A 15,047-nucleotide genomic window follows, 5' to 3' on the forward strand; every position below is an offset into this window, starting at 1 on the left:
AAGAAACAAACCACTGACTTCCATTTTCAGGCTCAATGTCTTCCCAGGACAGAATGTGGACCTCTCTCATATGCCATGCACATTCAAAAGTGCTTTTTCCCAAAGGAAGGTAAAATATGGGAAAATTTAATTAAAGTCCACCTTTTGCTTTAGAAGAGAACAATTAGAACAACTGGAAAGGAATGACAATGGTCAACATAAATTCTAAACAGGTGCACACCGACTCTACCATATTTTCCTTGGATCTTATAAAAAATCAGGAATACATAGGAACAATGCATACAGTATTCCCACTCGTTTGACATGCACTTCTTGGATGAAATTTTCTTGTACGTCTTCATGAACAGTGTTTGCCTCTCCTCTTTGCTGTTGGCCTTGTTGCTGCAGGGGTTTTTGGTGATCTCCTGTACCTTCACTCACTGTCATGGTAGAATCTCCAACAGCAGACAAGGAACTTTGTCTGGTCCCAAATCCTGTGTTCACTTTCTTCCACCTCTTTACTCTGAAATGAAATTTTAAAAAAGGTGTGACCACAACACGAAACAGAAAAGTCAGGTGAAATTTAAACAACTGCAGATCAAATTTCTTCTAAGAAAAATATTTCAGTAGGAGATGGTAGAATTTAGATGAGAAAATCTTTCTGTATTGTTAACTTCAGAGTACACACTGGATACTTTTCAGCGGATTCCTTAATAAAAAATGCAAAAGTATAGGGTTTCAGAGCAATTACTTGGAATTGTCTTTCACAGTGAGAAGCAAGCAACTTTTGATGACTAGGAGCCATTATTTATTGATTGGCAGTTCTGAACTTCAGTCCTACTGTTATTCAAGATACATTTAAAGTACTTACTTGAAACTGATGAGTCTCTTTATGGCAAGAAGGGAAAGTGGGGAATAGTGAAAAAGATCAAAGATATCTCAAATCCCTCATTTGACAGAATTCTAGCCTCTAGTTCAGCATCATGTCTTCATATTAAATTTATAACAATAAGGAGAGACTATTTACAAAAAACATAAACACTGTAAAGATTATCATTGAAACATAACAATGCTAAAAGTATGTTAGTTTTTATAATTTTTGAGTTGGTAAATCACATTCCTAATAACAATGTGCAGCAGACCAAGAACATCCACTCAAACTGGGTGCCAAAACCAGGCTATTACACTCTTGGGGAATTTAGAGCACAGAGAATAGACAGTAGCCTTGTATAGAATAACAGAGATTTATCAAAATTTAGGATCTTAAATACTGCCCAAAGTAGCTACACTACAAACTGACTCAAGGAGACTGCATGTAAGAGTGAGAAAATCATGTCAGATCTAAACCATTTCTGTATGTTACTAGTTTTTATCTCATCCATGATTAATTTATTGTGCTTTAAGCTTAGGGACATAAATCTCCAATTCCCTCCATGTCATCATTTCACTTTCATTCAAATCCTACCAAAAGTCATGGTGCAATGGTGTTTCTTTATGTGTCTTGAACAGGTTTTCAGAAGAGAATTCACAAACCCATTGGTTTAATCATGATTCTGTCACCCCTAAAGTCCTGTGAACAAAGTCTGAATAACACATCAAGGAACCTGAGACTTCTCACCAAAATGTGGAGACTTTTTACCACTTTGATGGTACCCAGTTACTTTGTAGTTGTAATCCATTCCCTGGCACTGCAGACAGGTCAGTCATGCCATTGTGCACATACATCTAATCTAATCTGCCTACTATTTATAAAACAACAGTGTTCTTAGAAAAAACAGCATCACATGTCAAAAGCATTTAAGCTGCGAAAGTGTAAAAGCCTTTGAGCTGGCATAGTAGAGTAATTGTTTACAGCATCAGGAACCTCATAATGCTCCTGTCTACTGATGAACATCCCCACTAATTATTCCAGATACAGACTGATTGCCAAGCCCTACATCAGTAAGAAGCAATAAGCTGGCAAGTTCTTCACCCTGCTGGATACACAAGACTAGGCTGTTCAGAAACTTGGTTGCTTTTACTGAATTTTACTGGAATCCTTTTGAAAGAGATGCCTGTTTCCTTTTTAATTACTTTAATTTAATGATTTCCAATAATGACTTTGCCTTATAAAAAATTCTAGATAAGTTCTATCAACAGCTCCTTATTAAAATACTTGTGCAAAATCACTCATAGTTCAATCCTTTCCCATTCATTTGCTTATTGAAGATATATTAATAGAATAAAATTAGAATTCCTAAAACTAGCAACTGAAAAAGTTTTAAATTAAATTTAAAGAAAGAAAACTAAAATATATGAAAAAATGTTAGCTGTAATTGATGGCTATGGACTTAAATTACTTCTTGCTTTCCTGGGAATACACATGGTAAATTTTCAGGACAGAACAAGTTATTTGTTTTAAAAATATTTCTTATTTAAAAATTTCAGAAACAAATAGTCTGGCATTTCTAGATGTCATGTAAGGCTATCTGACATCTATAAAAAGTTAGGAGACTTTCATCATGCCTCCTATTTCATTTTTAAATTAATGCAGCTACACATGTAAAGAGCTGCTACCAAAACTGCTGTATGAATATTAGAATGGTAAGATTTGAATGTTTAGACAAAAGTACTCACACTTGCCAGAAATCACTAAATCTTACTTAAAAGACTAGTCCTGATCTGTAATGACTTGTAAGACTTGAGTGCCTATTGACAAGCTAATGTACAACAATGTCCTTTTATTTCTGCAATATAAACAGTCTTCAAACACCTCCAGTAGGAATCCCTGAGATTACTGCTTTAATGAAGGGAATTTTTGCCAGGGTGTAACTCGAGTAAGTCACGCGTATGTCAAAAGGATTTGGCTCAGTTGCTCTTCTCTGGTATATGATATATTTCCTCTGACTAGGTCTGGATGTCTGTGACTTCAATGTGTTTATTCCATGTGATGGAAGCAATGAACAGCCTATTTAAATGCAAACATTTATTAAGATTGTGACATAAAAAAATTAAGGAGACCTTTCCCTTTGGTATTCTGCACCAGCCAACCTTGAAAACATGTGATATCCAGGAAGAAATGTCACAAGAAGTTGTTGTGTTTTGTCCCTCAGCTCGAAGGGCACTAGGAGCCAAGTGAAATGGGAAACTTGTCTGCTGCCAACTGGAGCTGGTTGAGGTTCCTTGGGGCAGTCAGGGAATAAGACAGTTGCATGAGTGCTCAAGTAACAAGAAAAAGGACAAGAGAGAATGGCCTCAAGGTGTGCCAGCGGAGGTTTAGATGGGATATTAGGAAAAAATTCTTCACTAAAAGGGTTGTCAAGCACTGAAACCATCTGCCCAGGGAAATAGTTGAGTCATCACCCCTGGAGGTATTCAAAAGATGTGTAGATACAGTGCTTAGGGACGTGGTTTAGTGGTGCTGGGTTAACTGGTGAACTTAATGATCTTGAAGGTCTTTTCCAACCTAAAGGACTCTTAATGCTATGATTCTAAGGTTGTATGACTGTGGTTGTGCAAAGTCTGGTGAGCAGCTGTTGCTGTTGCTTTAGCCATCTGTTTGGCCAGTGCTGACAGCGAGTCAAAACCCCTCTGCATGTGGAAGGGCTACTCAGCTGTATTCCAAATTATTGCCAGACAGGGACAAAAACTATGAAAAGATTAAAAATAAAAGTAATAAGCAACTGCTCTTGAAGAAAATTTTAAAAATGGGGTATAAATGAATAAGCAAAATAAAATGCATGGGTTTCAAACTCTAGATAAATGAGCAAAACATTTTAAAGCCCTTTTCCTTACAGCACATGAATAGAAAATGCTATCAAATTCAGCTAACAAAATAATGAAAAGACACAAGCATATAAAAAGGCAGCATACCATATGTCCACCAATATCTAGTACAACAGGAACATTAAGAAGGACATTAAGATAGTGTCCCCATTGTGCCCAGGTATACAATAACATATGGTACATTTCCTGCTTCACTGTGCATTTCCTTGCTTTTGTTGTTTAGCACCACTAATTTAGAGCTCAATTAATATAGTTTGTGCAAGCATTTCTCCACAGAATATTTTAAAAATTTTCACTGCTGTTTAAATTAATCTCTTTTTTTAGTGTAAGTGCACAGTAAGTGTTAAATGGAAGGCAAGATTCTTTCCAAACATTAATTAAATGGAAGAGCTAGATAGAACTATTTTAAGGTAGTTACACATGATACTTAAATTATTATTGTTGTCTTATTTAATCCTCACACAATTTGCTGTAATGATTCTACAGAGAAACATTAAAAGGTTGCTGTTTGTTTTAATCAGTGACGACTTCCCAAGGACAGATGTGCATATTTCTCAGGAGTATAGATTAGAGGCAAAATAGTAAGGGACTAGCGTAGCAGTGTTAAAGAAAATACAACAAGAAATATAAGGCGACTATATTCTGATAAATATCCACCTGGACATGTGGAGAAGAGAGGGAAATGAAGATGTCTGAAAAATCTTTCTCCTTCAAGGATGTTTATTCTTGAAAAACTAAAACTTAAGGAATCTCCATATTTCCAAAAACAAGACGAACGTTATTTGTGAAACACTCTCTCTCTCTCTGTCTTTTTGGTATTTACAGATTCCATATGCCTCTTAGAAGTGCTGAGTTTTGCCATACTAGCTCAATCCTACCAAGGCTTCTATTTGAATTCAGGACTCCTATGGAAACTAAAAACCAGTTCTCTTCTCAAAGGAATACTGTTAACTATCTCATGTGCCTTTCTAAAAGATTCATAAACTGTGTCATGAGTGTGATATAGAAAATGAAATTAGATTGGCAATAAGCCCTCACCACCACCATCTCAAATACTTGCATCAGAAATATTTCGATCGAATAATTTAGACCAAATGACTAATATCCTGAATATGTAATTTTTAAATATAAAATGTGAGAGTTCATTTTGTAATAATAAATAATAAATTTCAGTTCGGACCCACTATGATTTGTCTTTTACTGTCTCACCAGTAACAGTGGTGCTACACTGAACTATTTTCAAGTGTGGATATAGAAGGAAAGGATCTCTGGTATGAAACCAAATCAGAGTTAAGAACGGAAATCGTTATAAGCTTGAGCTAACATCTACTGGTATAAACTAAACTGCAATTTTAGGCATTTATTTATGACTAAAATGATTAATATTCTGAGTGGAATTACAGGTTAATGCCCAAGATATAGGACATGGATTTATGTCAGATTCTGCTTTAATTAAAACATATTTGCCATTTAGCATTAGGGGACTGTGAAAGATCATGAGTGAACATATGGATATTGGATTAGGTTTCGTATTTTTACACTGCAGAAATTACTCAAACCAACTGTAAACTCACCCACTATGCCAATCTCTAAAAATACTATATGTGCTTTCAAACAGCATGACTTTTTCTTTAAATGTTAAATGTTGTGTTTCCTTTGAGATCCACAAGACCACAAGCCATCTTTTTCTATATTTCTCATTAAATTATTTTTACTTATTGAACTCATTAAAAATTATGCTTTGATTTTCCTTACAAGAAAATGTTTGTGTTTTCCTATATAATTATAACCCCTTTTAACTTCCAAATTTATGTCAGGATAAATTTCCCAAGTATATTTCTGGGTACAGTATATTACAGTAGGTACTGCTGAAATTCATTATACAATTACATGTAATATTTTCCCTAAGAAAGAATATGACAAAATTAATATTTTGATCAAACTTTTGCTACTAAACCAAACCCTTCACTTCTGTATTGCTGTAGCTGTACTGAAATTTTGAATGAATTACCGACTGTAAGAACTTTTAGAATGGTAGAGGATAAATACAACTCCCTGGCTACTTAATAGGAAAGGCCTCCTTCGAACAGTCTTTCATAACTCAGGTCTTGTTAACTGTGGTTTCCCAAAGAAGAATCATTCCCACTTATAACATAATTGTTTCTCTGTTTTGACATATGATAAGAATTAAAATGACTTTAAAAACTCTCTTTTTCTTGAGTTGTTAATTCTCAGATATTCACATATTTTTGCTCAGTTGACTTTGCATAATAACATCTTTCTTCAATTCAAATATTTTAGAATGTGATCATGACAGACTATGGGATGACCAATTAAGATTACTTGTCCTTTCAACTACGTGATAGAAGAAAAATTCTATCCATTCTTCCCAACAAAATGAACACAAGAAGCAAAAATTCAACTTTTAGGAGAGTGATAGTAATATTCTGGCCTTTCTACTTTTGGTTTCTAGAATAGCTTGGACCTATTGGAATGAACCAAAATATTCATATCAGCTTTTACAGTGAAAGTATTCAGAAAAAAGTACATTTTTAAAAATTTGCCTGAAAATGCCTTTTTTTTCCTCTTATGTCCATCTCTATTTATCACTCATGCAATTGTGACAATAAGTATTTAATTCCTGGCAAATTACAATAAGGTATCAGAAAATTTCCTTATATTTGAATAAAATAGCATGTTTCAGCATTTTTGCTGTTGCTAAGCATATACTTAGGCTAAAAACAAACTGATTTTGACATTTTTCTCATTATTCAAAGCATTGTGTTTTACATTTGTATTGCAAGCACTCAAAATTTAAATACATTTCAAAGTAAAAATTGAAAAAGAGATATCAGAAATATTGAAGGATGTAGATAGTATAGGTGACTGCTTTAGGACTTGTAAGTAGATGCAAGAAGTCTCGCTTGTATAACATGCTTTAATATTTCTTTACAAAATGCTTTCTGATTTTGAACACAGGAATAGTTCTTCTGGTCCTACAAAGAAGATATAAATAATATATCCACTCCTTTCTGTTTTAAGACCATGATTTGCATAGAATTTTTTTTGAGCAAATTCTTTAATAACAAAAAAAAGGCTAAGAAAGTACACTTGGCATAAGCCCTTTTCTCATTCCTTTTTTAATACATTAAGATTCATTTGCCACAATAATATCTTCACCTACATAATCTCCAGGCCAATAAAAATCATGATCATTTCCCTTCCCAGCAATTACATGGTTGCCAGCTTCAATTTAATTCCTTTTACCCTTTCAGAATTCTTAACTTTTAACAGTTGCTCAACATGCATCTTCATTACTTCTCTCTTACTTCTTTCAGGTATGAAAGATATACAGCTCTGTAGCAGACATTAACTTTCTTCCCCATGTCCCTTATTCACTTTCTATTTTGCATCCAAATATGTAATGAAACTAAATGAAGTATTTTCAGAATTATATTGGGGAGGTTCTTTGTACAAATTTTTTCCCAATATAAATACTGCACCATGCTAATATTTGGATTGAAAATCAAGTTCTCCTCAAAATAAAGAAAGAAACCATGTACACTCAAATACTTTAATTCCTGAAAAAATTGCTTACTATACTGTGATATCATTCAAAATTATGCCTCCTAGTTATCATCATTGAATGAAAATTATATAAGAGTTCTGGGAAGCACTAGAGAGTTATGCCATAGACCATGTTCTGCCCTGGATCATTGCCCAAAACACTGCTCATCTTTGACAGTGGTATCTCTTGAACCGGCTGGAGTAGGAACAAATAACATGCACAACTGTTGTGCTGTGATTACAAGCTTCGCAACAGTGAAAGCAATTCTTTTAAAACTCGTAAGGCTAGAGATAGAACTTGAATGTGAGCATTACAATTAGTCATTATGCTCCCTACCATTCCTCCCAGCTTCAAATTCTGACATGATAGAAGCTACTATTTCACCAGCTGTTAAAGATAGCGTGCAGCTAGAAAATCATCTAACTGGAAGTTGGAACCTCAGCTTTCAAATACCACAAAGCACTAATCTCCAGTTCTGTGGCTGGTAAGGTTTTGACTGCTGTCATGTGGGAGCTGAAGTGAAAAGCAAAAAATGGTGATGGTAATTTGGTGACATGAAGATTTCATTATCTTATGACCTACCATGTCTGATAAAAAAGTACAAGGGCTCTCAGGACCAGTAAAATTATCTTATGTATGCAAACAGCAGGGGGAAAGCTCTGATGCCGTAATGGCAGTAAAGCTGACAAAGACAAAAGCAGAGAAAGAGTAAAGCAATTAAAAATGAGGTAAAACACTAGTAGATAAGATATAGAGCATGCTTATTTTTTTCCCCTTGTCCATTTTTTGTAACATTTTTTAATCTATTTACCATTGTGTTAGGGAAACAAATTGATATTTGCCAAATACTATTCATAGATCTGGTAAAAGTTAACAATAATACTTTTCTCAGTGTGGGTTTTTTTGGGAGGTTTTTTGGTAAGAAAATATGCCTGAGTCTTTCCATAACTCAATTACATTAATTGATGCGTTTTCCTGGTCTTAAAATCAAGAATCAAGCATGGTTAGAAGGGAAAAAGGGGTTTTACCTCTGAATTTATTTTAAGGATCCTTAGGTGCACCATGGCCAGGTTGAATGCACCCCAATGCACATCACAATGCACCCACACAATAGATCTGGTATAACATTATAGGTTTTACTAATTAGCATATCTATCAAAGATTCTCCAATGAGAGGCTTGAGTGAACCCCACTCCCCAAGGAACCTTCCCCTGGATGGTTCTATCTGAGTCTACAAAATGTTTTCTGGAGAGGACCTTGGGGTCTGGGGCACACTGATCCCTAACTATGAGGCTTCTAAGATGTTTAGTCTCCTAGCTTGACAAACAAGTCTAAGAATGTAGGCTAAAAAACACTCTTGGTTATGACAATGCCAGGTCAAAATTCTTCATGGTATGACTGTGTTTCTACTGTCTATTTTTTTGGTACTCCTCCAGCATCCAGAACCATTGCATCAGGAATGTCAGTGGATACATTCCTGCTTAGTACTTTCAGGATTCTTTTATTGGCCTGTTGCCCAGAAATTCAAATAAACAATTTTGGATCCAGACAATGGACTTATTGTCCTCAGTATGCTTGGAAATTGTTTCCAGGTTTAGCTGTTACCTTTTCGGGGATCGAGGTGAGACTGACAGTTCCGTGGTTTCCCATCTCCATCTTCTCTCCCTTTCCATGCAAAAGGCTGTTCAAAATGCTGCCTCTGTTTGCTGCCTCTGTTATTCTTGATCTCACCCAGGCTTCAGTGCCTCCTGTTTCTCATGTTTGGCCAACAACAGTGCCATGCTCAGCTCATCTCCTGCCTTCATCATTCTGTAAATCTCATTCACACCCCTATCAGATCTCTGAGTGGAAGGGTTCAAGACTCTTCCCTTGCAAAGCAGACAATGCATCCACTTGACCCATTCAGGAGCTGGAGCATACACAGCTGTTGGTTTATTGTACGTTCATGCTTAAAAGTTAAAAGAAAACCCCATATATATATACATTAAGATGGAATATTAGTAGATCCAATTGTATGTAATTGACTTTAATTTCACATCCTCTGTAATTTTACTTATAACTTTTGATGATAGAAAAGGTCGTATATCTTGAACATCCTTTCTTTAAAAAGTAACAATACAAAAATATTGTTTGTTTGGTTTTCTTGTTTGTTTGTTTATTTTTTTATAGAATTATTTTGTTAGTGTTACAATTCTCTGTCTGTTGCTTCGCAAGTCCTTGTTTTTTCAGATCTCTAAATTTTTTTGGTACTTCCAAAGATTAAATTTTTCAAACTATTCTTTAGATGCCTGTAAATGGCTACTTTTGAAAAATACTGATGCAATAATAAATAAAAGAAAGGTTATAGTTCTATTTATGTCATTAAATTAATAGAATATTGGACTGACATGCTATGAAGCTCTTCTGTGACCAGAAACAGAATCCAGCTTTTTTGCTCTGTTTTTAAACCAGGCACAGCTGATTCAGTGTATTCTCCTTATTTCCCGAAAATTATGATCACAGTGGGGGTCGCAGAGTGAGCATCATTCTACTGGGATCAGAAATATCAAAACCAGTTTGAGAATATTGCCTGCACAGTGGATTTTCTTAGATTTTAGGAACTTTTACAGCATTTTTTAGAAGATACAGAAGATCCATAGACTATGCGGAATTCAGAGGCACATACATGATCTATGCTGGATTTAAAAACCACAAAAACTTAAACCAAACAAGCTAATTCTTGCATCATGTGGTTCTGAATTCTGCTCACCTCTTGTGTTGTATGTGCTGGATTTGATCCGTTTTGTGCCAGTATAATTACATTAAGTGCATGAACTGATGCACAGAGTATTAGAACTATTCACTGTCAGGTTCTAATAATGAGGGGCCTTGCCATTTTGGTAAGGCAGCTCGTCTCTCGCAAGTTATGTTAGATAGAAAATTGAGTGTAATACAATTATACATGAAAATAGAGACATGTTTGTTACAAACACATGCATGTCTGTGAGTTAATTTACCTCTGAATAAGAAGAGGTATGAACACAGCATTCAATTATTCCTAAACCTGATGGGAGAAATACACTTTTTCCCCTGAAAAATTGTGAAAGAAGCACCACTGACAGCTCATCGCTGATGCATCTCTAACATGTAAAGAGCTACTTTCACAAAACTAATAAAAATTCGGAGCATACATAAATAATTTCTGTGCAACAACTCCTTTAGTATTAGTCAGAATTTCTAAGTTTTCCTAAGTCTTTCCTCCTTATAAACTAGAAACTTAGAGACAATATACAAAGAATATGAATAATCTTAGCTCAACTTTAACTTCGCAATTTTTCAGTTTGGCACAACTATCACTTGGGAATTTTTTACGACAAGTGCAACTGTACTGGGAAGGGAAAGAAGCTCTTTAGTGGCAGTGTCGTCTTCAGAATGAAGCACTTAAAGTGCCTCTAAGAGGAATACATTTGCATTCTCCAAGTCTGAGATGCTGTTTTACTTAACAAATCTTATGTCTGGGGGAACACCAGAATTCAGTTATGAATCTAAAAACCATTAGAACGTTAGAAAGTTTTATCTTCTTTTTTCTATTCATTTTCTAAATTTTGGAACACAGCTGTGTTGCAACGCAGGTGGCAGTGGCCACTGCAGCAGATCATTCAGAGAAGTGGTCTGCAGGCCTCCAGAACAGAGAGTTCTGACTCTCACCCCGTGGTTACGGTGAGTTCCCACGTTCCTAGTGCTTCTTAGTTTACATGTTTTAAGTTTATTGGTTCAGGAGTTCTCCACCCAGTTTTATGTATAAGTTCATGTTTATGTATTTCTCCTAGTTGCTTATGTATTAGTTCTGGAAAGTTCTCCCTTCTTCGCTGCCCCATTGGTCCACTCATGTAATTCCCGCCCCTAAGTTATCCCCATTGGTTATTCCCCTGTTATCTCTTCCTCCTCACTCGATCCCCATTGGTTGTTTCCCTTTGTTCCACCCCCCCATATAAAATACTGTGCTGTCTCGTTTTTCCTGGTCTTTGTCCCTGGATTTTCCACTGGCAATAAACCAGCTGGAACCTACACCGAGACTCCTTCTTTCATCCTTTGTCTCTGCTGATGCTTTTACACCACCTTTGTTTGGGGCTTGGTCCTTGTGAAGGAGCCAGCTTTCCCTGCGAGCTGCAGCTGACAGCTTTCCCTCCTTCCTGCAGCCAACCCCTGCCTGCAGCAGCAGAAGCCAGACATCTGCAGCTGGATGCTGTGCTGCCTCGGGCAGCCCCAACAGTGTCACAGCTGAAGCACATCAACAGTGAAAAAATAAATAACTGTCAGATATTCTACAGGTAATGGTAAAGAAACACAAGCCTATAAACCTCACGAATGCTGACAGACCCATGTTGACAGACCATCCTTCCTTGCTTTTTTTTAATTTTGGTAGCAAAATAGGCTTTTTTTTTTTTTTTTTTTTTTGCAAGGCACACCATGACGGATATAGAAAAAGACATTACTATATCTCTGCCTAAAAGATAAAAGTAGAAAGTGCAGTATTTGATGTTATAGGCCCAAGAAACAATTTTGCACATCATCATTCAGGATCTCTAAAGATGATAGTTTAAAATTCGTGAAGTGACAGTGAGATCAATTCAGTGAAAGGCATCATCAGACTGTCAGCATTAAAAAAAAAAAAGTCAAACAGAAATAGCTAACTTCTGATTAGTTATAGACAAGTAGATTTGAAACAATCTAAATTGGCAGGAGTTGAATTTGAAAACTTCTGAATTATTCCACTTATAAAACTAATAGCTTTTTAAAATTTTCCCATTGTTTTTTCAGTGAGAACATGCTGCTCTCTTATTTGAAAGAAAAAAATTGTTCATTATGCAGAATTTGGAAAGTATAAGATACTGTAACAATGGTCTGGAACAGTGAAGTTGCAAGAAAAAAAGTGAACTGCTAGGAAAGAAGTGGAGCACGGAATAGTTATGCTATGATAGTAATCCAATAAAATGACCACATGATGAATATTGAACACAGTATTTACTATATCTGACAAGAAATCATGCCAAACCAAGAAAAGGTTTGCAGAACCATAAACATGAAAAGACATGTCTGGTCTGGCTTGAACAGCAGAGGTGACTAAGAAAATTCAGGATGTATATGATGGAGTGAATAGGAACAGGTCACAACCTCTGTCAACATTGAATAAATGTTAACAAGACACAAGTCTTGAGAGCTCTTGTAGTAGGCTATTATAAAAGCTTTACAGGGGGCCAGAAAGCAATTGAACAATTTAGTAGAAGAAAAGGCTTAAAAGATACCATCTCTGACTGAGGAGTCCTTGATTTTGATTTTCCTGGAATCTTGCATGGTACTCCTGGAGTGTATGACCACCTGCCTGCTTTGTTCTTAAAGTCTTACAGAGACCTACCTTTGTCCACGCCCAGAAAGAGGACACCAGTTTAGTTGGAACTTTGAGTGATATTGTTCTGTTGCACTCACTAGGCACTGTTGAGCATATAGATCAACATCCAAAACTAAGGCGTTTTTTCAGATCCGTACTTGAGGTGGCATAAGAAGAATTGTAAAGTGAAATGAACTCTGCAAGAACTTGGAAGACTTTTTGCTTCTGCTATTTTTTTTTCATCCAACTGCATTTAAGACACATGTCCTCACTGAGCAGGGAGAAGCATTCAGATTTAAAAAGATGGGTTTCTCTTTTACTTTAAAGCACTACCAATGTCTCAAAATGCAGCAAAAGAGAACATAAAGTTCAGTCTTTTTGATTTCAGATTATGATTTCTCTCTGTCCAGTAAAACCCAGTGGTATTTTGCCTGTATTATGATCTCAAGGATAAGGTGAAATTACAGTTTCTCCTTTGGAAGACTTTGAGTTATTATCACTCTTATATTTCATTGCAATTAATGATAAATTTCTTTTTCATTTCAATGAATGTAAGTAATTCAAATAATTGTAGTGTATTTTGTTTCTTTGAGATCAAATATGGCCTTAAAAAAATGTTGAAATAACATCTCCATAACTGTCACTTGAGAATTAAAATCAATTTGAGTAGCACTGGACTTCAGCAAAACTGTGCCTTGTTAAAATATATTAAACTGGAAGCATCACAAGTCTTGTAATTTTTGCCATATGCTTCAGTTTCACTCAGCTTAGCCTATTTGGTACAAATTTTGCAATATTGTGTGGTGGTTTGACACTGGCTAAGTGTCAGGCACCCATGAAAAAACTATTGACTTATTTTCCTCTGCTACAGCTGAGAAGAGGAGGGGGAATTAAAACAAAAACTTAATGAGTTAAGGGTTAGGGGGAAAACAGTTTAAGGCAAAACAGGTTCAAAACTTAAACTGTATAAAGAAAATTTATTAACAGAATTAAAAGTAAAAAGGGTAACGAGAACTAAAATAAACCTTAAGAACACCTTTCTTTCCCAGTCCCTCGATTTTTCCCACCAACTGTACAAGAAGACAAAAACACGGGCTTTTGGTCAGTCTTTCTAAGAATCTTTTTTCAGTTCATTCAGGGAAAGGAGTTCTTTCTTCTCCTGTGCCCTGGGATCCTTCCGATGGGAGATAGTTCTCTGCCAACATTTCCAGCACAGTTTTAACTTTCACGAACAGCAGCCTGACCTGCTGTAACCTGAGTCCCTCCCACGGGCCAAGCAGTCTTCCCACAACTGCCTAGCGTGGGTCATTTTAGTTCATGGGGTTTAGTCTTTAAAGGATGAGCTGTTCTACTTTGGAGCCAAGGGTTCTCTTTCTCTATCTCTAGAACCAAGGGTCCTCTCTGTCTGTTTGAGTTCCTAACTAGGAACTAGAATCTAAATAGATTACAGCTTTTCAGTATCCACGTGCTCCAGTGTGAGTACTCTTTCTCACGGGCTGTGCGTGGATCTCTGCATCCCCCCATGCACCTAATGAACTACAGGAAAACAGTTTGTTGTATCATAGTCCTCACCATGGCTTGCAGGAGAATTTCAGCTCTGACACCCGAAGCACTTCTTCCCCCTACCTCCTTTCACTGACCTTGGTGCCTCCATGTTGGTTCTCCTCATGTGTCTTTACTTTCCCTTCTCTCTGGCTCTGAAGAAAATTGTTGTAAGTATTATTGTTCTCAAGTTCTATCAATTGAAAGGTTCTTACAGAGCTTCACAGTGCTGAAAAGGTTGATCTTGTCTGTGCTCTGTGTCGGGGAATTGTTCGCTGTGTTTTCATCGCTGGCCACATGGTCCCTGCCGGCACCACACGGGTGGCCCTGGGCACGTAGTCTCAGCCTCGGGAGGGCCCCGGCCACATGGCTGCCAGTGACCCCCGCCAGGATGGGCCCCAGCGGCTGCCTCACCACGCCTCGGGAGAAGAAAAGAGAGCTTCCTCCGGTTTTTCCTTTCTTAAATAGGTCATCACAGAGGCATTACCAACTTGTGTAATTGGGCTAGTAACCTGCCCATTGTCAGAGCCTTCAACGATTGGCTCTGTGCCGGACATAGAAGTTTCGAGCAGTTCTTCTCCTGCCCCCCCCCCAAAACCAGGCTGTGTTAAACCAATGCATACTGCCTCTATCACTCCACACTTTCCCATCATCCCATCCAAAGATATTTCATTTTTCATATCTTATGAAGCCAGCTTTAGCTAGCCTCCTTAAAAGGGACATGACTCTAGAATATGGAAGTAAATCTTTGAAACACAGGAAAATAATAAATCATTTAAAGGATAGGTTTCCAGGGCCTTCTGCAAAGTGCATTATTGCTTATAA

At 36.6% G+C, this 15,047-nt stretch overlaps 1 protein-coding gene across 1 annotated transcript in view; it reads right to left on the reverse strand.

The window, feature by feature from the left end:
* Window positions 1–412: 412 nt before the first annotated feature.
* Window positions 413–15,047, reverse strand: part of CCDC102B (coiled-coil domain containing 102B) — a gene marked incomplete at its 3' end in the record, with an annotated part of 148,683 nt that continues 134,048 nt past the window's right edge. Inside the window, exon 6 of the mRNA XM_082277488.1 lies at window positions 413–502. Within this exon, the coding sequence (XP_082133614.1) occupies window positions 413–502 (90 nt within the window). The remainder of the gene's footprint in view (window positions 503–15,047) is intronic.

The sequence above is a fragment of the Coloeus monedula genome, assembly GCF_965178545.1.
Source record: "Coloeus monedula genome assembly, chromosome: 1".
Lineage (NCBI taxonomy): Eukaryota > Metazoa > Chordata > Aves > Passeriformes > Corvidae > Coloeus > Coloeus monedula.